Genomic DNA, 24,088 nt, shown 5'->3' with positions numbered 1-24,088 from the left:
AGTACTAAATGGGTGCAGACAGCAAGCATACTGGGCTTGGTTAAAGAGAGAGAAAAAAACGAAATTATGTCACCATTTACTCCCCTTTGCTCATTTTCGTTTATAAATTGAAAGTCAGCGGGGTCCAATGTTGTTTTGACCGCATTTATTAAAAGAAATTATTAAAAAGAAAAATAGTATTGGGGGCATAATGTTTATTTATGTCTGTTAGTTGTTTCACTTATGACCCTGCAATCAAAAATATTCACATTTATTTCAAATGGCAAGCGTTTTTGCATATTTAAATGGTACAGATTTTCTATCGAATGCAAGATTAAAAAATAGCAAAATGTTTTAAATTCCTAGTTGCACTGGATTAAACGACAACAGTGTAGTTTTTTTAAGTTGTCATGACGACGTAGACATGACAACGTCTATATAACAAAATGATACATTCCTTAATTTATTGTTGTGATTATATTTTTAGGATTATTTTAAATGTAAACCGCTTTGAATTACCATTGTGCATGAAATGTGCTATATCAATAAATTTGCTTTGCCTTACAATAACCTGTTGTCAAGGAGTATAGTAATTGCCTGTTATTTATGTTGAGTTCACTGTTATGGAGTGCAATATTTTTTAATGATTGCCATTCAAATAGATTGTCAGATTTAGTTTCACTTGATAAAATAGCACGTGGTTGTCCAGACAAAACCTATGAAAATAATTGAACTGTCAATGTGTCAGAGGAAACTGAGTGTATATGTGTATGACGTAACAATGCATTGAAAAGTTAACAAGCGGTCGAATATGTGTCCTAATTACATTATGAGACATGATTAAAAAGTAAGTCTTTGCGCAAAAATTGAACGTAGTTCTTGGTTAAAACGGCCTTCTTGTATTTCAGTTCAACTGAGATCGACGACATGCTCCGTAAATCCACCAACCTGCTGCTGACGAGGACGTTGAGCAGCTGCTTACAAAATCTAATCAAAAAGCCACACATAGGATTAACCGAGGTAACGTTAATGCAACAAATCGCCTCGTTCTGTTGGCTAAGCTCAATTCAAAAATAACATACGCCTCCCTTTCTGTTATGTTTTTCAGCTAGTTCAAATTATCATCAACACCACCCATTTAGAGCACGCCTGTAAATATCTGGAGGATTTTATCACGAACATCACCAATGTTTCCCCGGAAACGGTTCATACCACAAGACTCTATGGGCTTTCCACCTTCAAGGTAAAAGTCATTCACAGACATGTTCTTTAATTACACATTTTACTCTTTAGAACCGCCATGGGCTCACTGCGATCAGAGAGCAGCCGTCTGGAGTGGTTCCCTCAGAGTAAAGCTGTCATCGACAGCACAGGACAGGAGCAGCCTCAGGCTTCGCAAACTGCATACTGAGCTTGTTTTGATGCTACTGTGTTGAATGTATCAAAGCGGAGGTGTTATTGGGTGACCTCTTTTTGAGTCATTAAACAAGCAGAAGCATGTTAGAATTGCTCAAGTTCGATTACAATAAATTGCATAAGTATTCACGCCCACCCTTTTTCACATTTCGTTGGTTTACAATTTGATACGGATTTTTTTTTTTCAACTGTTAAAGATCCACAACGTTTAGCAATTGATATAACTGTAAAATATATTTAATTGTACCTTGAAAAGTAGCATTTACAGGGGTCAAAACGGAGGTGTTTGGCGATTAAAATGCGCAGAAGCATGTTGGCATTGCTCAAGTTTGATTACACTGCATTGCATAAGTATTAACCCCACCTTTTTTTGCACTTTGTTGTTTTGCAACTTGGAATTGCATTTGATATTTAATTATTAACCATTGGAGATTTGCAAAATATTCAATATCTGTGCAAATTATGTTTGATTGTTGCATGACAATTTAGTGGTTGCAGCATTTGCTGCTTTAGTTGGTTTACAGTGCAACTAGGAATTTTCCACGTTTTTATTGTATATTCGATAAGAAATTTGTATCATGTAATATGCAAAGAAATGCTTTCCATTTGATATGCATGTGGATATTGTTAGTGTCAAAAGAAAAACAAATGACAAAAGTATTGGTTGCAAAATTTGGTTTGGTACTATTTAAATGCATCTCAGGATTCAGTTAGCAATTGGTTGAACCAGTGTTTGTACACAGAAGAATCTTCCAAATTTTATTGTTTTGCAACTTGGAATTGCATTTGAAATGGAGCATTTACCATTTTTAAAGTAAGAGTATGTTTTGGAAATACGCAAATTTTAAAAACTCCCCTAGAGTTAAACGGTTGAGTTTTACAGTTTTTGAATACACTCAGCAGATCTCCGGGTCTGGCGGTAGCACTTTTAGCTGCGGCTTAGCATAGATCATTGAATCTGATTAGACCATTAGCATCACGCTCAAAAATGACCAAAGAGTGTCAATATTTTTTAAAGTCAGTATTTAAAACTTGACCCTTCTGTAGTTACATCTTGTAGTACTGTTTAAAAGCATCCTAGGAATCATTTAATAGTTGGTCGTACCAGTGTTTATACACTTCAGAAATGTGTTATCTTTATTTTTAGGATGCCAGACATGCAGCCGAAGGAGAAATATACACCAAACTCAACCAGAAGATTGATGAATTCATTCAGCTGGCTGATTATGAATGGGGCATGGCAGAGTCGGACGGCAGGGCCAGCGGCTACCTCATGGACCTCATTAACTTCCTGCGTAGCACCTTCCAGGTCTTCACACACCTTCCAGTAAGTTCGCTCCCGTCCTATTCATACGCAGTCTCGCCATGAATTTGTGACCATTCTTCACCCGTGAGTTCACATAATGTGTGTTACCGCATGCGTGGCGTCAATCGGTGTTGCATTTATAGGTGTTTAGATGGTCGTGCTTGGGCGGAAGTTCTAGGAGCCAGCGCTTTTTCTAGTTTAGGCGCCTCTTTTGACTTTTCACTGTTTGGTATTAGGTGTAAATAAATGCATAAGTGCACATGAATGTCGTATTTGGTGTTATAGGTGTCATTACGCAAATGTATGACGTTCGTTTCCAAAACCATCAAATCTCGGTCTATTCCTGCGCATAATCAACACACAACTCCCAGCCCATCCATTCACCGAGAACGATACAGCTTGCTTGCGTTTCTCTTCAGCTGCCCTGTCCTCTTAAACAAATTACTTTAACCTCCAGTTTAAGTTGGTTATGCTTTGGTTTCTCAACAATGTAACATCTTTCCTGTAAGTGAATGTATTCCTTGATTTCTTTTCTGCCAGGCATGCTTGTTTTTTCTGATTTTCCTTCGTCTGTCCATTTATTATCGCTATACTTTTCTTTCCCTGTCCGTGTTTTATTTTCTTGGGGTTTCTGCTCAGAATAACAACAATGATCATGCTGCGATGTCGGTAAGTAGACCCTCTTTGAACCCTAGAGGAGGAAGAGAACAATTTTACGATAATTTTAAATCAAAAAAAAAAAAAAAAAAAAAAAAGACTTTGAAACTGCATGTTCGTGTCAGCTCTGTGGAGTTACTGCCAGCCTTGTTTTGCTTCCCTTTTCACAATGCAATGCAAAATGTAATTCAGATCGATTGGCATGCTGCCCCTGATTTGCTGTCCGTTATTGTCTGACGCTGATACCAGTATCTGCAGAACACACGTGCCGTTCTCACTTGAGATTCACAGCATTAAAGGGACAGTTCACCCAAAAAAAGAAGCTCAGCTTATGTTGTTACAAAACGTTTCTTTTATCGGAACACAAAGGAAATTATTTAGATCAGTGTTTTAGTAAACTAAATGAATGTAACCTCATTGATTTTGATTGTATGGACGAATCATTTTTGCTTTGGGTGATCTCTCTCTTAAATGGTCTCAATAACGCGTGTATCTCAATTCAGAACGCTGCTTTATTAATGACACATTCTAACCTTCTACCCTATCAGAATAACTAGATGCCATTCTATGTCTTTTTAAGAATTCTCCGATGTTAAATAAACTGTTAACACAGCTAACTCATTTGACACCAATTCATTTAGTGTATGCTAATTAAGTGTAAACATGGGCCATAAAAAATGTATTTGTGGTTGAAAGAAATGAAAGCACAAAAAAAGAGTTTTAGAACATAATCGCGTTTCAGCATACGTTTTAATAGGTTTAATACGTTTTTTTTCCCATCAGCCAATGGGATGAGACAAATCAGTTTTTATTTCTGCCATTGTGATTGGTTCGGCCCACAGTCAAATCATTGTATCGTCAAATATCAAATAGTATCATTGAGATACTATTAGAGTTAATATTAATATTTTGAGTTAGTCTTCATTTTTGTTTTTCCTGTTTCCATTTAATTTAAGGTTTTAGTAATTTTGTATTTTTGCCATTTTTTACTATATTTTTTTTAATTTATTTGGGTTCTACCTTAATTAAACTCATTTAAACTTTTAAATCAAAATATGTTATGATTAATATTCATTTGACTTGAAGTAACAGTTTTGTATGGTATAAAGTTTTTTTTTTTTTTTTTTCTCTATGAAATACTATAACCTGTACCTCTTGCTTGGTTAGGACTATTTCTGGTGCAACATTTATTTTTTATTTATATAAGCATTTATAGTTGTGCTATATATATATATATATATATATATATATATATATATATATATATATATATATATATATATATATATATATATATATATAATTATTATTATTTCTTTTTTATACATGTGGTGCATTTTAGAGGGCCTGCTTTTATAGTCCTGATTTTCAAAACGTTTTTATACCTCTAGAATAGAATAATGTGCATGCGTTCTGAATTTACTGTCTTTGTGTTTTTTAATTATAAAATGCTTGTTAAACAGAACTGGTTGTTGTTCTTGAGAGCGTTGCTTACAAAATACAGAAATGTGAAATATTTAGTTTTGTTTCTAGTGTGAGGAGTCTAATGGATATCATCACTGTTAACATGATAATAACAGCGGGTTCGTTTTTGTGAAGAGCTTTGTTTGCATTTTTTGCTTTGGATGGAATAACTAAATGAAACAGTTTGTTCATTTCTTTGCTAGTTATCGGCATGTACTGGTGGAGCAGCTGTTGCATGAGTTTGAAGTGTGTTTGAGTGTTTGGCGTCTGGTATTGCTGGATTTGACTGATCTTTCACCTTTTTCCTCTTTACAACCCTACTCATTTTGAGCGTGTCCGCTTGCATGAACGACTGCTGTAGATATGAGATTAGATGTTTCCGTGTGTTTATGTCTGAACTGAAATCCATTAGATGCTGGATTTTACATGGAAAACCTTTGTCATCTCCATTTTGCGTCATTACTTCCACTGATTTAGATTTTAGGTGTTAAGGATGGTTTTATGAATTATGTCAATGAATAAACATAAACAAAGGTATCTATGTGCTTACTTTCATACATTCAATTAAAAGTACTTCACCTTTTCTGTCACTATTTTACTCACCCTCATGTTGTTCCAAACCCAATGTGTTTCTGTCCTCGGTTGTAAAAAAATTAATAAATAAGAATAACCATCTGTTAAAAATGTAATGAAACGGCCACGTATGAAGTGCTTCTTGGTTATGGTACGTTGAATAATGATCATAAGATTTTGTGTGACCTGTAAACACAAAAATTGCAGTTTTGTGAAATATTCTTTTTTCGAATTGTCTGAAAATCTACCGCAAACGAGCGTTTTTTTTTTGTGTGTTATATAGGAATTTTTGCTTTTGTGGTAGACGCAATTTTAATGTGTATGATTTCGAAAAACAAAAAAATTTAAATTACTTTTCCGTTTTGTGGAAAATTTTAATTTAGATTATATTAGATTCAACTTTATTATCATTGTGCAGAGTACAAGTACAGAGCTAATGAAATTTAATATATATATATATATATATATATATATAATATGACATTTTATACTGCAAAAATCAGTGAAAAAGTCAGTGAAAACACTAATTATCATGACATGCTTTTGTAATTAGTGTTAATGACAGTAAGGTTCAAATTACCTGTAAATATTTTTGATTGTAATTACTGTAGCATTAAAATACATATTTCATTCAGCTTTTCTTAAAATACAGAATTGTGTTGGACGCAATAGCTTGCACATTGTCACTGTATCAGTATTTAATCCTTGACCATATTATAAATGTTAAATTGAATAAATTATTATTTCATGTTTTAGCAATCGAACAATTATATTGTCTACGATTTATATTGTTTGAAATATTTAAATAGTGCATATTCAGTAAAATAAAATACTTATTTTAATCTAACCTAGGCTGAAATTGGATGCATATTGATATATTTGTCAGGGCGCTATATTATGCATAATTGCTTTATTTTATAAAAAAATCGTATGGGCTTGGAGCAATATTTTAGGGTGAAACTGTTCAGAGGTGCTTCCTAGAGCGGCTGACCGTGATACTAACTTGGTTCGTTCTCTGAATTAATTAAGACGCTGAGATAGTAAAGCACTGATGCCGCGTGTAGGTGAGGACACCTGTACTAACCGTTCGCCGGTGTGTTTGTGTGCCGTTCCTCAGGGTAAGGTGGCGCAGACGGCGTGTATGTCCGCCTGTAAACACCTGGCCACGTCACTGATGCAGATGCTGCTGGACACTGAGCTCAAACAGATCAGCATGGGAGCCATTCAGCAGTTCAACCTGGATGTCATACAGTGCGAATGTGAGTAGTGTTTGCTATGCCGCATCCGTGTTCAGTTCAATAATCCACCCAGTAATGAAGCTTTTGTCATTATTTACTCACCCTCTTCAAATTACAGTAACCTTACTATAAAATGTACTGTAGATTTTACTAACTGTATTTTCATTTTAAACCCATTAGTGTTTCAGTGGGTTCGTGATATCAGATAATGTAATATATGTAGATGATTATAATATGTAGTTTTATATTATCTCCCGTAAATCATTAACAAATCAAAATTCATTATAAAAAGTTTGAGCATTGCCATAAACCGTTTTAAGAGTGGAATGTGGCTAATGCACTAACAGACAGCCATGTCAGTCTTATGCTCTTTGAAGCGCTACAGTAGATGCGTTCATGCAGCAGGTATTATTGATATTATCAGCTGTTCTCAGAAGCAGTTATCCGAGTTACACTCTTTCAAGAAACATTCTTGATTACCCGCACTCCACCTGCTCTTAGAAATCCACACCTGTTACGTTATGAGCTGATACGGAACCGTTTACGTTTGAACGTTCATTCATCTTACATGTGCTGCGTTTGCATGCATATGAGGATAACGTTCGTAGCAAGGTCAATTGGTAAGGTAAACGAAAACTAAAACTAGGATGAAAATGACCGATGAAAAAACTATTCCGTGCATTGACTAAATCACGTCATTATAATTTTTTTCATAATTTTTCATAAAAAAAAAGAAATATGAGGCTGCTGCCAATATTATTGCTTTTCGTTAGACCCCACTCCCCAGTTATTATTTATGCATTGATGTACACTGAAAAGTGAGCAGGACAGTACAGTTACAATATCATGATTATAGCTGAACAAGAAAAAAGCATTTTGGTGTGGACCTATACTGATTTCCATTTCTATACTGATCTGTTAATTCTGTTAAACTTTAATTAAAACTGAAACTGAGACTAAATTATATACAAACGAAACAAAAATGTGTTTTTTCAAAACAAAAACTAAACTAAAACTAACAAAAATATATATAAATATAATACAAACTACACTAAATTTTAAGACGATATGAAAATGACAGTAATTAAAAAGTGAAAAACTATAATAACCTTGATTCATAGTTCTACTGAAAATGGAAATGCTGTTTCAAGGCCATGTGACAAAACTTGTGCGTGGAATACAAAACGAGATGGTTTTTGGAAATATATTCAAATAGAACAAAGGTTATGTTATAATTTTCATTCATAGCGCTGCCCCCTAATAGTCGAGTAATTCTTGTTAGAGCACTCACTTACTCCAAAAACAGTTTTTTGGGATTTTTTAAATTCTACATTTATATGTGTGCACTCTAAATAACAACAAAAGCATCAACGCATAAAGCTTATTTTACAAAAGCCCTAAAAATTCACGTGGATGCTCTGGTTTACGTTTTTGGGTCTATTTCTGTGTTTGATCAACTTTGATATTTCCACTGTTTTACCAAGTACATCAAACGTGTATAATTTAGTATCACAGCAAATGTGACCTTTGGCAGCGTTAGTATGTGATAATTATAGCTCAAGTACACCTCGAGTAAGGTGTTTTTTTATTTAGCCAAAGTAGGAAAAAAACCCAACAGCTAAATGTGCTGTTTCTTTGCAAACTTTTGAACACCCTTATATCTGTGTGTGGATGTGATTTAGACATAAAGTCTAAAATAGCTTTGACACGTTTTAAGGAACGGTGCACATTTCTGCTGATCTCCGCTGGGCTCAATGGCTTCATCCTGGCCTGAAATTCACTGGACTTCAGAGTTACAAAAACAAACCCGACCGTTCATGGAGCTGACCTTAAAATGCTTCTTTCTCTAGTCAAAAGATCCTCGAGCGTCTATGATATTGTGAATTGCGAAAAGCGATCTCACTGAGGTTCCATCTCCGATATCTCCCTGGGGACGTCCATAAGCCCCTTTGGTTCTCAATGGCACAATAGAGACGTCAGAGCACAGCGTTCATCAATAATGTTAATATGTGGACAGTTCTTTGGTTCTAGAATCCCATCTTCTGCTCCTCAGCCATTTAAGCTTTCAGTCACGCTACATCACTGTCAGCAAAAGTGAAAGGCTGTGTGTGTGCATGCTCGTATCTGTTGCCTCAGGTCACAGATGTCTAGAGTTTGCGAGGGTTCAACCGCACAGGTACGGCAGGGAATGTCTGACCCTTTTCTAAGGTCTGAATGGTGTTTGTCTCATTAGCGGCAGTTTATCTTACGCTAGTCAAAACACAGACACCCATAGAAATACTTATCTCAAATCGAGAGTTTGCAGTCTGAATTTTGCTTGTAATTTATAGCGCGTCAGTGGATAGCTGACAGGGAGGTGTAGGAAACGTGAGTTCACGTGTGTTTGGGATGTGACCAAGTTCATGCAAGCACTTTCTTTCACACTGAAACGGCAATCTGCCTTTTTAAAATGTTTAAAACACTCCCAAATGAAATCTTACCAGTCAGTAGTTCTGCAATTTGACCATGTTCAGTATACATACTCATTAATGGGACCGCACGCGGCCACGGTGCACTTGTTCTGAAGGACAGAGGTGACGTGCAACATAAATGTAGTCCTTAAAATATTCGCAACTCAATTTCCCCCCCCAAAAAACGTAGATCAATTGTAAGTGCACACGAACACATCACATACTGACTGGCTATTGCGTAATCTCAGGACTCATGGTGCGTCTGCTATCATTAAATTCTTGCTTTCTGGAATACTTATGGTTCATCCAGCATTCAACAGTCAGAAGACCGTACAAAATGATAGCTAATCGGAATAACACATTTTCAACAGCTAGTTATGATTATCTAGTTTCAAAAAAATCTAATATTGAGTGACTGAGTTATCTAGTTATCGTATATAAAGTTAGTGAGTCGTGATCATCTAGTTTTAAAAAACCATAGATAGAGTTATTTATCTGGTTTTAGTAGAGTTCTTAGATCTTATTTTGGAAAACGGTTTGTTATAGTCTATGGTTTTGGACAACCTTACATAGTTAGGAAGGACATCCTGAGTAAAACCTGTGGCAGATGCCTGTAAGGGTAATTCTCCTGTGGCGACCATCCAAAGGAGAGAGTGAGAGGTTTAATTAGTTAGTTGGATAGGTGGTTTTCTTCATCTGGTCTTAGAAAACTGTAAGTCAAGCTACGTATAAACAGCAACACAAGTCAGAATAGTCTGCAGCGAGTTTGGTGGATAATAGCATAAACGTTTGTGTCAGAACTAATAGTGATCGTTTATCGAGTTTGTCAATGTTTCAGGGTAGCAAAAATGCTTTGTAAATGTTGTTCAGGGGTTTTATTTGATGTCATTGCGCAATGCACAATAATATTTTTTAAATATTATTTTGTCCTGTCCCTTTCGCAGTGTTTGCCAGTTCAGAGCCTGTGCCAGGATTCCAGGGAGACACACTTCAGTTGGCCTTCATTGACCTCCGACAGGTACAGACCTCTCTGCAGACATGACTGTTCTTGATCCGCAGTCCCTGCGAGTGTGCTGAGGGGAAGGGTGGAGAATATACAGCATTAACAGGCACTAATGGATTATCCCAACCCGAACACGCTTACCTTCAGGAGGGGGAAATCACTTAGTCGCAGTGGGGTTCATTATGCTATCAGGAGCTCTTTCTTCGTTTGGTCCTGTTTTTTTTGTGCTGCTTGGAGTTTGAACTTTTAATCTGGGCCTGAGGTGCTTAAGGTGTAAAACCAGGGTCATGTCAAGGTTCCTTCTACAAAGGTATGTCATATAAGGAAGTATTATTAGGGCGTGGAGTTAAAATCCGTGTAAAATCCCTTTGGTTTCTAATACGTCTATTTATGTTCAGCAGAAAGCTGAACGCGTCTTCAAATCACACACGCTGCAGTATTCCTTCGGTTTTCAGGATGCATTTGAAGCGGGGGAAAAACCTCTTGTGCTGATATTAATTGTCTAGTCCATGTAATAAAAAAAATCTAAGGGGACTGGTACGTTCAAGCTCTTAAAGGGATAGTTCACCCAAAAATGAAAATCGCCATGTAGTTTTACACCTATATGACTTTCTTCTGGAGAACACAGTTGAATGAATTATGGTAACCAAATAGTTTGGTGATCATTGAATTCCACTTTAAAGCATGAAATGTCTTCTGAAAATATATTTTGGAAAAATCATAAAAGTAGATTGTTATGATTCAATAATATGGCAATAACATCAGGTTTTCAAAAACATTTAGGTCTGTTCCTCACTTAATGCTATTGTATGACTTCAGAGGAGAAATATAAATGCTAATGAAAAGAAATGGGTTATGTAGGTTAAATTTTAAAAATGATATAGATATAAATGTTAATAGAGGTGGATGTGCATCATCAGTCTATATAATGGGTCCATTCTTCAGAAATTCCACAACAGGAAAGGAAATTATAGAATTTCACAAGACATGGGTGAGTAAATGGTGACGGAATTGTGCTTTTGGTGTACCGCCTGGCTTGATCTGCGTGGCGCACATCGTTCGGGGTGGCGTCTTTCAGCGTGTCACGACTGGGACCTCTCGATTGCCATTAGCATGACGCCGCTTTGATCCTCGCCTGGTTTCTTGGAGGATTTGCTGACAGCTTCTCTCAAGTGCTCTCAGCGAGCTCTGGCTCCAGTTCAGGTGGAGTAATCTCGGACAAGGTCAGAGATAAGGAAAGTGGAGCGCTGGCCGTCAAAATGTGCCTATTCACCTCAACATCCCCCGTCGCGTAGATAACCTTCCCATCATGCATTGTAAGGCAGATCTGCCCTAGAGCTCTTATCGCAGTCCATCGCAACGTTGATGCTGGGCTAACGCTTTTTTTTTCTTTTTTGAGCATGTACCAACACCAAATAGAGAGGTCACAGTCTCCCTGCCAATCACGCAGCGGCTAATGGGGTGGCTCTTGTTTACTCTGTTGTGTTTTAAACATTTTAAGTTCTTCTTGTCTGTAAGGTGATACTGTGCAGGGCTGCAGATGCTTGTAGTAATACCGGTAAAAATTCACTCGCATCACTTAAAAGAGACATAAATGTCTAAAGGCACATTTCTGAACACGCCAAGTTTTCCTGTGTCCTTCACTTTCACCAGCATCGCGTATAAGCATCTAAAAGTAGCGATGCTGCCAACTGGACTCTTTTTTTTCATTGGTGTGAGAATAGATCAGTTGTTCACGGTGATACAGCTTTTCCAGTAACTAGCTGCTTTTTTTAACAATTAGCAATTAAAACAACATGGCTGTAAAATCTGTCTCGTGAGCTGAGGCAGCAATCAAAAATGCTCGCATTCTTTTTTATGTGTAGCATTCATTTTTTGTAAAAACCCTAAAACGATTTTCATTGAACAGCATTTTTATTTTACATATAATGCGTTTATTGTCACTTTTGGTCAATTTAATGCCTCTTTTCTGATAAAATATTACTGATCACAAACTTTTGAATAGCAGTGTACTGTATATAAACAAGATGTATTATAGTATATATTAGGGTGTATTTAATGAAATGTAAAACCCCTCATAAAACGCAGTTCTTAATAAATGCTCTTTGCAATTGAGGATTGCATGTGTCCTCTTCAGATGAAACTTCAATTTTGACCAAAACATTCAGTACTTTTTTTTTTGTAGATATAAAATGTCAAAATGCTGATTTATAAATACTGCTTTGATATTTTTCAAGGTGGTCCGTTACTATAGGATCCCACCATTTATCAAATATTCATGAAGATCTAATTCATAGTCGTTGGTTGGGTATCCAGCAAATGCGTGACCTTATATCACGCAAACCCTCAATGATCTATTTTGGCTAATTGATTTAGCTGTATCTCCTTGGCCCGAGGTCCGCAAATATTGACATTTACAAGCACAATCTTGTTGCCCATGATGCTCCGCGGGGTCTTGGTGTGTTTAGCAGCAATATTGTCACAGCCCAGCAGGAGCAGCAAACAGCACTAAATGGCGGTCTGAAAAACAGACCTCCTCAATACGGACCACATAGTAGGTGTGAAGTGCTATTAGCCCCCTGAACCCTCCTCTCCCGGCCCTCCATAATGAACGAGCCATCCTGGAATTGTCCCCCATTGATTGATATTGATTTGCATATATAGAGGTGAGTGATCTGGCCCTTCTCCAGCAAATTAAGTTCAATGTGTCCAGAGCCTTGCTTTGAATCAGAGTTGCAAAGTGGCAGGGAGCCCACTGACCAGAGCACCGTGGAGCCAGGATTAGCTCCTCTGTGGGTTATCTGGAGGTCACGAAGGGATTTCTATTCCTTTTGCATTTAAAGTATTCCCAACTCCCCAACAAGTGCCCTAGTACTAACCCCCGCCATTAGTGTATGACCTCACACAACTTACAACTTTTTTTTTTTGGGGAATATATTTTACTTCTTACGATTGGGATTCCTCTATAGACGAGTAAAAAAATATCTGATAATTTCACGAACAATCTTATTTTAGTATCATTAACAGTGTTATTTTATTTAAGTTGTAGTTATTTTATTTAACTGATATTATTGTACGAATTATACTAAAATTATGCTGAAATTGTTTAACCGCAAATGAGAAATGTTGAAACAATAGCTGAAATAAATTTTAGGGATAAATTGCATATTTATTTTAGTTGAAATTTCTTTTATTTCAATTAATGAAAATGTTTTATGGTTTTTATTTTAGTATACGTTAAGTATATTAATCCAGACAAGGTCTAGAAAAGTCATGAGAATAAAACTTTTTAAATTTTATTTTATTCTTAGCTGTGATTTATTTATTTGGCCTGAATTATGTACTCATTAAAACTAGATATAAGAATATTTGGCAACAAATGGAAATTGCATTCATTTTATTCTTTTTCAGTGTGTTACAACCTATTCTATTAGTTCTGGTCAAGTTATAAAATTCTGGTTCTGGTTTTGACACTGTGTGTGTGTGTGTGTGTGTGTGTGTGTGTGTGTGTGTGTGTGTGTGTGTGTGTGTGTGTGTGTTTGTTGTAATTCGTTCAGCTTCTAGATCTGTTCATGGTGTGGGATTGGTCCACGTACCTGGCAGACTACGGACAGCCCAGCTCAAAGTACCTGCGGGTGAACCCCTCCACTGCGCTAGCACTTTTAGAAAAGTATGTAGTGTTTTTATTCTTACTTTTTTATTTTTTCAGCTCCGTAAAGAAATGCTAATATCAAACTCCACTGAAATCACTGAAGCTTCCTAGAGCGCTTTAAACAGTTGCTTTCATAACCATGATGGTTATGAAGGCAGCCGGTAGTTCACTAGTTTCGGATCAAAATCTCAAACATAAGTGAACAAATGATGAAGTGATTTGAACAGTGGAGCTCTGCTTTGTCCTTTAAACTATATAATCTTCCTCTTTCTTTTTCCTTACTTACCAATGCCAGAGTCAACCGAGGGTATGTAGATCCAACATGGATTTCTCTCTCTCTCTCCATAGTAATGTGATATGCTGCATGAACAGACTCTTTCATTCCTACATGTGAAATATCATTTCATCATCATTTATTCATCCCACACCTATTGCAGCATGCATACTGTACGGAGAGGCTGAATAACAATTTGCATATCATAATCAATATGTCACGTATCGCTGTATTACTATAATATTACTAATTCACGATTTTTCCTGCACTAAAAAATCTCTCTATGATAATGTATTTAAATGTTTATGATGCATATGCCAAATTTATATATATATATATATATATATATATATATATATATATATATATACATATACATATACACATTTTAAAAAAAGTTTTGTTTTGGAAGGGATTAATCGCAATTAATTGTTTGACAGTTTAATTGACAGTTAAAATTGAGTTTAAAAAATTGTACTTGTATATATGTTCATATAATTTATTTATTCTTTAAAAATATATTTAATATATAATCAGAACATAGTTTTCATATATATATATATATATATATATATATATATATATATATATATATATATATATATATAAAATATAAATATATTAAAAAACGTTATATAAAAAGTTATATAAGTTATATAAAAACTAAAACTTTTATTTTGGAAGCGATTATTCACAATTAATTGTTTGACAGTTTAATTGACAGTTAAAATTCAGTTAAAAGTCACTAGATCACTAAATACTTGACGTAATTGCCTTTTAATGTTTTATGGATGTACTTAAAGTGCTATTATTCTACAACGTGGAAAAGAGTTTTTGGACTGAGATGGGTTTTTTTTTCATATATTTGACAATCGACTTTTTGCTTTTCCAGAATGAAGGATACAAGTAAAAAGAACAACATCTTCTCCCAGTTCAGGAAGAACGACCGTGACAAGCAGAAACTGATCGAGACAGTGGTGAAGCAGCTGAGAAGTCTGGTGAACGGGATGTCCCAGCATTCCTAGAGTCGTCCACATGAACTCCAAACACCGGGCTGGGTTTGACAATGTATAACCTAGTTTGTAAGTTACTTCTTGCTTTGGCCCTTTTTTTTTTTTTCTCAAAATCCAATAACCTGCTGTAAGGTAACTACTCTCAAAGTACTGTGGTATATTTTGACTGCATCCTCCATGTCTCCTGCCAAAATATTCACCACCGTAGGTTAATAATGTAAATATAGCGCAAAAATGAAGAGGAAAAAAAATGTGAAGTTATGCAGTAATTTTTTGTAATGTATTTTTAAAGGTTGAGAATTATGTTTTGTACGTTGTGAAAGTGCAATGACTCCGAACACTACACTTGAGAGAGCGGCGGCGTGTATGTGACTGGTGATGCCGATGGTCATATTGCAACCTGTATGAAATTCTCCCTGGTGTAACATGGATGAAGTTTTTATTGTAAATATTTTGAAATATATTTAACACTGCTATGGAATCACGCTTCCCCATCGGTCTGCCTCGAGTCGGAGTCGACTCAAATTAGGTAACTTATAAATGCTAAACATTTGCATGAGGATGCATCGTTTTTTTTTCTTTTGCGTCGGCGGACTTTGTTTCCGACTCTTGTGCGCAAACGGCACTTCGTTGAGGGGAAGAAAAAAAAACGAAAACGTAAAATTGTCAGATGCGTTTCACTGAACGATGTACAAAAAAGCGCCGCAGAATTCTATTTAATTTTTTAATTTCTCAGGGTGAAGTGAAAGCTTTGGGTTCAGATGCTTTAGAATCTCATTTGTTAGCTGAAAATAAATAAGCAATAATTGGTCCGGCTACAGGCATTGACAAATTCCAGATTAGTATCTTTATCCGCGTTGTTTTTATTTTATTTCTTAAAAGTTTATTTTGAGCAGGCATTTTGCACTGAAGATTATTTAAGTTTGCCTTTTAACAAGCAACTGTGTGCTTATGTATTTAAAGTACCGCTGTATATACCATAATATTTTATTAAAATTGGGGGAAAAATGGAATGTAAAGATAAAATATTTGTCGTCTGAGGGTGTTTCCATATTTCGGTTTTCTGTTGTCTTACGGTTGTAACAACACTAATATTGGTTTCACTTTAAAATGACTCTAAAGGCGTGCTTAACAAATCAATAGTTCCTTTACATTCAGATATATATTAAGTGTTTGAATGTACATCAACTAATGAACTGTTTTGTTCAAATGAATAATGAAAGTTACTGTAAAGTGTCACCCAGATATTCAACATTTCAAAGATGCAAACAGAATCACAACATCCAAAAACTGGCATTACCTGGAGATAAACCCAAGTGACTTCAGTTTTCAAGGTCCACCCATTTTTATTTGTGTGCTTTAATAAAATTTCACCACAAAATACATTTTGATCATTTCGGGGTTTTTTTTTTGCTTCTGATGTCTTTACAACATTGTTACTGTATGTACAGATAAAATCCTCCGATTAAAATAGAAAGAGTTCCCTTCAGACTGTTTTTTTATTCTACGTGTACGTGGACTTTTTATTGTACATTATATGGTTATTTTAAAAATGAAATGCAATTACGATACCCAGCCATCTTAAACTTTTTTCTGGTGATTTATCTTATATTACTGTTTAATATACTTTTAATACAGCAATATGTTTATGTAATAATCTTAATAGTTAGAATACAATTTTTACTTGATAGAATATCTATCTATTTTGTGAAGGTTTATTTTGAAGGGCTTGAGATGAAATAAAGGACTTAACTCACTGGCCAACTCCTTGAGGGACCTTCACAAGAAGAGACACCAATTAAAAACAATCTCTTAATCATAATCACGATACTTAGATTCAAGATTCTTATTCTGAATAAATCTTGATCAGACTTTTTGGAGATCTATGATTCGATGAAAACCCTTTTAATATCCAAGGAGCCTTTGCATTCAACAAAAGGTTCTGAAAAAAAATAGTTTTAAGAACAGATCGCTGAGAGGTTTTTTGGGGGGAACCAAGCATTTCTTCTTTCATGGCTGTGAAAAAAATTGTAGAACCTTTTCTTTAAGAGCGTTCCATATCTGGAGGACTCTGGGTGAAGAAATATCTAAGTGGACTTCAGGATGAAATCACATCAAATACACATTGCTGCATAAATAAATACAATGCTGTTTGACTCCAAAGGGATTTCATGTTCTATACGACATCAGTGAAATGCACGAGACTGCATTTGATCCTAAATGCTTTCCCTTCTAAAGAAATCCCCCAGAATCCCATTTGGAGATGAAGTGAGGAGTGACCAAGATCATCATGAACAGTCTTGATGTTGAACCGCTTACCAAGACGGTCCCAAAGATGCATTACCTCTTGTCTCTCCTCCCATTAGACTCCATTATTTTTATATATTTATTTTTTTAACCAGAGTGCACTTAAAACATATTACACTTTGAATGCACTATGAATACAGCACCAATAAGGAGGAAATTATTGAGACATTCAAAGGCGATGCAGCTTTACTGTAATAGGCAACTGTTTTTTCTTATTTATTTTAGAATATGATTGTTGAATTTCTTCGCAGTTGGGATTTTGAAGCTATAGTGATTAGAAAAATAATCATTCAACAAACTGCTTTCCTATAAACCTATCTTTCACTAATGTCAGAAATGTCCTAATTTTCTTTATGATTGTATTAGTCTTTTTAAGGATATGATGGTCCTGTGTGTGTGTGTGTGTGTGTGTTATTGGGGATTTAACAGCTTATAGCCTATATGTCATTAGAGCTTGTGACATATAGGCTAAATATAAGTGAGTATAAACTAAATAACATTAAATAAGTAAGTCATTTTAATGAAACCGGCTACTTTTTAAATACAGGAGGAGAGTTCAAAAAGCTACTGCAAAACAGAAATTACCATATAATCTCCTTTCACCCAGTGACACGGGAACATTTTTTATATATTCCGCTATCTAATCGTTTTGTTTAGTTTGGCAAGAAAGGAGCCTTTAATAGCGGCAGTATTTTTAAATGCAAATAAAAGACGGAATGAGGCTCCTGAGGCTGGAGGTTACGCGGCTTAAAGTCGGTCTTCAGTCTGACCCTTTAGTGAACTGTTTGGCTGTGCTCTCGTGACCCCCTCCTGCGGTGCTCACGGTTCAAACTGCGTTCGCGGGTCTATATGTCATGTAAACTCATAAATCAAAGACAAATTCACTACCTATAGCTGTGCCACGTGTCACTAATGCGAGTCATTTTATGCGGGTAAACAACAACAGCAGCGACCAGCAGCTCCTGCGGGCCGCCTGTACACGTCATCCAAGGTAAAGACGCGCGCGTTACGTCTGAAATAGCTGCCGGCTATGAATATTTTTATATGATCACAGGGTATATAAAGCGATTTGACCAGAAGGTGCCGGCGTTTTTATATACGTGGTAATCGAAAACGATTCCTTTTCATCAAAGGTGCGAATTATGTGGGGACGGGGGGTGGGGTAGGACCCCCCCTAATTAAGGCTTGTGTCCTCAAGTACTTTTCCGTATGATTATATGTACATTTTCAAACATAAAAAGTGAGATTGCAAGCAAGGGAGCGCTAAATACAGGCTGGCGAACGCCTGAGGTAACTAACAACAGTGCGCTGCCCGAGCCCGCGCCTGTTCCGTGTAACGAAAATGGCGCTGTTTGTATCTTTATTAAACGTTAAAACTACATGTTTATCGCCAAGTTCTCTCTCTCACACGGTTAGCGCCGAAAATAAGGCTGTTTGGGTTGCGTGTAAACTGCTGAATTTAAAAAGCCATTATAAAGCCTTTGACTGCCATTTTTAAAACGGCTTCGTCCCCGCATATCTAAATGTACGTAGATGAAACCGCGATAAAAGGCTCCAATTAAAACTCTCTCTCGCACACCAGTGAAAGGCTGTTTATCTCTTGACCCAATTAGAACATTACTGTAAGTGGCTTTAATGATGCCCTTGATTTGATTTTTGCGACGGACGGCGCAGAATGGATGGCAGCGCGGATAATTGCTGCCGCTCAGGCCGCGTATCTCGTTATTTGACGGACAGTGAACTTGGCGAGCTCTGCACCCAGAGTTCACAGAGATGTCAGGGTCCGCGCTGCAGGGTCACCAGCGGGTCACCAGCGCTCGAGACCGACACAAACACGGCGCTGGATATCACAGCTCGTACGCGCCGCGCACGGCCAGCGATGACTCGGAATACCACTCTCTAAAAGTCTCCAAATAAACAAGAGAATGGACGCGTTGCGTTTAGGCAACTCCTTTTGGGGTGTTTTTTTTAGTAACGAAAGCACTCGCTGCACGATTTGGCTCCGTTTTGTGGTGAGAATAACAATCGGTGCAAAGTGAACGGGGATATTTAGACTGAGACGATAAAGAATAGAACGCAATTCAATTCAGTTTGTTGTTCAGTTTTATTTTAAGGACTATTTGTTTTAATCCCACGCGGGCATTCCCAGCCCAGCTAAATCATCACGTTTCACACACACACACACACACACACACACACACACATATATTTTTGCATTATTTACATTTAACAGTAGTTTAAATATATTGTGTTCATATATTGTTTTCTATGAGACTTTATTACATTATTAACATTGTAAAAATATGTATATTGCATGCGTAAATTATATGTTTTATGATGACAGCCTGTATCAAATCTTTCACAATAATTAAACAAAAAAATTTAAGTTATAGTTGACATTTCTTTTGGTAAAATATATAGTCAAAAGTTTGGTCACAAATGTGATTAAATGGATTGCACTACATTGGGTAATATCACAGTTTACATATTGGAAATAATCAGGGAAAAAAATAAAACGTGCAACGTGCATAAAGCACTATTTGAAAGCTATAAATAGGAAGAATTTATACAAGCTTTCTTGGGTGAAATATCCTTGAACTTCAGGTTGCATTGCTTTTGGCTCAGGTTGAAAGAGTTTATTAGGTTCATCAAAGCATTTCACACACTGCTATGACTCTGACGAGGGAAAACAAGTCTCATAATTGCACAAATTGACAAATAAGGCCAAGTTTGAAGGTTCGCTCGGGGCATTTGGCACGGCCGAGTCATGTCGAAGAATAAATATGGCAATGGTCGTGTAATGGGTTGACATGTGAACGCGTTGCTTACATAGACACATGCCTAAAATACCCCCAAACTTAGATATGCCACACGTGAGTTTTCCCCATCCCATCACACAGGATGAAAGGTGAAATGCAGGGCAGACACACATCAAAGAATGAAGAGAGGGAAAAATTTGGAGCCATCCTGTCTCTTTAACTGACTGACTTCCCAGCTTGTTTTTTCCACGTTATGGCTGTCGTAAAAACAGTAATTCAGACTGTGGGTGTTTGCTCTTCATGTACCGGTAACCTTGCTCTGCTCCGTCACTTTTAAAGCTGACCCGAGTTTGAACTCGCAGCGAGACGATGATCATATTTATGATATTACTGCACATTCTGCTCCGCAATGAAAACAGGGCATAACAGCTATGGCATGGTTCCAGGTTAAAGTCTAATGCGAGATCAGATCCAGCGACACAGCCCTGAATGCCGTCCTAACTTAGTTCTCAAATATGTCTGGTTTGGCATACACAGACATATTGTACAGTGATTTTCACTATTATATTGTAATGCATACTGATAACGTAATCAAATCCTGATAATATCCAACACTGTGTTTATAGCAAATCATCAATAGGTGACACTCAAAATCTACAGACAGCACAATAAAAATGCAACTATTATAAATAAGACATTTTTTAGAATTTTTTAATATTAGAAATCATTTGTTCAGTTTCTATTCCATATGCGTAACTGTACATGTGTAGGTAAGCTTTCTAAACTCTGCAATGGCCTTTTAAGGACCCCCACCTCAAATAAGGACAAAAAGAGGGACATTTAAGGGATTTAAAATGTAAAAGTAGAGCTTCACAGTTAAGCTCCTCAATTAAATCCTCTACGGCATTTCTGATGGCTCCACAAGCCCAGAGTAATGAGTGTAAACGACGGGAATATTGGCAACAAAAGAGCCTCGGATGCTTCCTTTTGTGTCGGGGGAATTAACACCTTTTCAAAGTGAAATCTCTGGATTGTCTGCCTTCTACAGGAGGTGGTATTAAAATGCGCCTATAACAAATGGTTCGGAGTTTGGAGCAGCTTCTGCCCCGTGGGCGGGGCGAGATGACACCACAATTAAAGATGAACTTTGTGTGAACTAATTTATCTGAGGAAGGTAACAGGAGGAGACCTGCGCGCAATGGATATATAAGGGCGCGCGAGCGAGGACGCCCTCAGTCTGTGCGTAAAGACGCGTCTCGTCTCCAGAAGTTCTTTTGCGATCTTTGCGCGCTTAAGCATGGGGCTGTACACGCTCATAGTCACCTTCCTCTGCACCATCGTGCTCCCCGTGTTGCTCTTCCTCGCCGCGGTTAAGTTGTGGGAGATGTTATTGATTCGCCGGGTCGATCCGAGCTGTGGAAGTCCCCTGCCGCCAGGTACCATGGGCTTACCTTTCATTGGAGAAACGCTCCAGCTGATCCTCCAGGTACGCGTGCGCTTTTATTGCCGTTTGTACAGGTTGAATGCGCTTAGCTGCTGGCTAAATGCGACGCGCTTTAATGATTTGCTGCGTTCGTAACGGAGTGAGATGTGCGTTTTTTTTAATCTTGTGAGAATAACGCGTTGTCTTTTGCACGCAGAGAAGGAAGTTCCTTCGGATGAAGCGCCAGAAATACGGATGCATCTACAAAACGCACCTCTTCGGTAACCCGACTGTCAGGGTGATGGGAGCTGATAACGTGAGGCAGATTCTTCTGGGAGAACACAAGCTGGTTTCTGTTCAGTGGCCAGCATCAGTGAGAACTATACTGGGATCTGACACGCTCTCCAATGTTCATGGCACTCAACACAAAAACAAGAAAAAGGTAAGGATGCTATTTTTTGTCTGTTTTGTATATTAACTTGCGATAATGTTTTAAAAATGCAGGTATTTTGTCTTTTTTCTTATAATAATGTTGTTTGGGGAACTTGTGCAAGACCATGGCAGTTTGTCAGTGCATGGTTCCTCCTGTTTAAAGTTTTTAAGGCACTTGAGATGTTCCTTGATTAAAGCGTATATATTCAAGGCATCTTCAAAAGTTAGCTTAGAAGTTGCAAGAACCTCAGATAGAAGTTTGAGAAGATGCACTGATTTTTTTTCCCTTCTGTTCTACCTAGGCCATTATGAGAGCGTTCTCAAGAGATGCTCTTGAGCACTACATTCCAGTTATCCAGGAGGAGGTGAAGAGTGCCATACAAGACTGGCTGCAAAGAGATACATGTGTGCTGGTTTACCCAGAGATGAAGCGACTCATGTTTCGCATAGCCATGAGAATCCTTCTCGGTTTCGAGCCTGAGCAAATCAAGACAGATGAGCAGGAGCTGGTGGAGGCTTTTGAGGAAATGATCAAAAACTTGTTCTCCCTGCCTATCGATGTTCCCTTCAGCGGCTTGTACAGGGTAAGTTACTGTAAAATGGCAGTCTGACGATGCACGTTCGATTCGTGGAAAAACTCGAGAAAATAACAACCTGTGTTTTATTTGGCAGGGTCTGAGAGCACGCAATTTCATTCATTCTAAAATCGAGGAGAACATCAGGAAGAAAATTCAAGACGATGACAATGAAAATGAGCAAAAACACAAAGATGCTCTTCAGCTGCTGATCGAGAACAGCAGGAGAAGTGATGAGCCCTTCAGTTTGCAGGTAACTGTTTCTCATTAGACTTATCAGATATTAGTAAGTACATCCAGTCGGGGAACATCAATAATAAAGTGTATGTTTTCCTCAGGCAATGAAAGAAGCTGCCACCGAGCTTCTGTTTGGAGGTCATGAGACCACAGCCAGCACTGCAACCTCACTAGTGATGTTCTTGGGTCTGAATTCAGAAGTGGTGCAGAAAGTCAGAGAGGAGATTCAGGAGAAGGTATGATCCAGATCTTCTCGATTTGATGGCACATTCAAACCAGTGCTGTGGGCTAATGTATACATGTTTATTCTTAGGTCGAAATGGGCATGTATTCATCTGGAAAGACCTTAAGTATGGAGCTGTTGGAACAATTGAAGTACACTGGATGTGTGATTAAAGAAACTCTCAGAATCAACCCTCCTGTACCTGGAGGCTTCAGAGTGGTCCTCAAAACCTTTGAACTGAATGTAAGTTAAACTTTGAGGCTTGATCTCTAACATTATAGTCCTTTCCTCCATGGCGTATTCCACTCAAAATCATTCTTTAACACTAAATTAACTTTCCTTCAGGGTTACCAGATACCTAAAGGATGGAATGTCATCTACAGCATTTGTGACACGCACGATGTTGCTGAGGTGTTTCCTAACAAAGATGAGTTCCAACCAGAGAGGTTCATGAGCAAAGGCCTGGAGGACGGCTCCAGGTTTAACTACATCCCCTTCGGAGGCGGTTCCAGGATGTGCGTGGGCAAAGAATTCGCCAAAGTGTTACTCAAGATCTTTTTAGTTGAGCTAACACAGCAGTGCAACTGGATTCTTTCAAATGGACCCCCGACAATGAAAACTGGGCCAACCGTTTACCCAGTGGACAATCTCCCCACCAAGTTCAGTAATTATGTCAGAAATTAGTTCTGAACTAACATGAGCTTTGTACATATTTTTTTTTTTTTTTTTTTTTTTTTTTAGATGAGCTGTGTATTATTATATTATATATTTTGTTTATATAAAAGATGTGTATATAAGTCTATACAAGAAAGCAAAACGAGGGCACTACTTTTTCATGGATCACTGTAATTCTACAAAGTGTCTGTGATGTATATTTATAATGTAGTTGTGTTATATATATATATAGCTTTTGTACTGTATGCAACTTATTTAACTTGCTCTTCATATGGGTTTTATTTAATAAAACAAGTTCTTTTAAATTTCAACAGGCTTCTCATTACTGGCAATAAGCCGATGCTAATAGTATTTTATTCACATGCAAAGCACATGCATATGCAAATTAACATTCTGGGCAATGTCCTGATTTGTACTTTTAACTTTTTTTCT

General features: G+C 37.1%; 2 protein-coding genes across 8 annotated transcripts in view; both read left to right on the top strand.

Annotated features, from left to right (window-relative positions):
- The window catches only part of exoc6 (exocyst complex component 6), a 41,734-nt gene extending 25,220 nt beyond the window's left edge, over positions 1-16,514 (top strand). For 2 of the 7 annotated variants that reach the window (XM_043253535.1, XM_043253538.1), the window contains exons 16-24: positions 888-999; positions 1,088-1,222; positions 2,543-2,722; positions 3,341-3,370; positions 6,513-6,654; positions 10,028-10,101; positions 13,644-13,756; positions 14,034-14,045; positions 14,905-16,514. In XM_043253535.1, coding sequence (XP_043109470.1) covers positions 888-999; positions 1,088-1,222; positions 2,543-2,722; positions 3,341-3,370; positions 6,513-6,654; positions 10,028-10,101; positions 13,644-13,756; positions 14,034-14,045; positions 14,905-15,037 — 931 coding nt within the window. In that variant the 3' untranslated portion in view covers positions 15,038-16,514. The remainder of the gene's footprint in view (positions 1-887; positions 1,000-1,087; positions 1,223-2,542; positions 2,723-3,340; positions 3,371-6,512; positions 6,655-10,027; positions 10,102-13,643; positions 13,757-14,033; positions 14,046-14,904) is intronic. The other 5 variants (XM_043253537.1, XM_043253541.1, XM_043253539.1 and 2 more) reach the window with 3 other exon arrangements.
- Positions 16,515-19,585: 3,071 nt separating this feature from the next.
- LOC122355364 (cytochrome P450 26A1) lies at positions 19,586-23,897 on the top strand. The gene is made up of 7 exons (XM_043253544.1): positions 19,586-21,577; positions 21,732-21,956; positions 22,249-22,530; positions 22,619-22,774; positions 22,860-22,994; positions 23,072-23,224; positions 23,327-23,897. The coding sequence occupies exons 1-7, from the start codon at positions 21,389-21,391 to the stop codon at positions 23,663-23,665; spliced, it is 1,479 nt and encodes a 492-aa protein (XP_043109479.1). The 5' UTR covers positions 19,586-21,388; the 3' UTR covers positions 23,666-23,897.
- Positions 23,898-24,088: the final 191 nt, after the last annotated feature.

This window comes from Puntigrus tetrazona, chromosome 12, assembly GCF_018831695.1.
Source record: "Puntigrus tetrazona isolate hp1 chromosome 12, ASM1883169v1, whole genome shotgun sequence".
NCBI lineage: Eukaryota > Metazoa > Chordata > Actinopteri > Cypriniformes > Cyprinidae > Puntigrus > Puntigrus tetrazona.
This window is presented reverse-complemented; position numbering and strand designations above follow the sequence as displayed.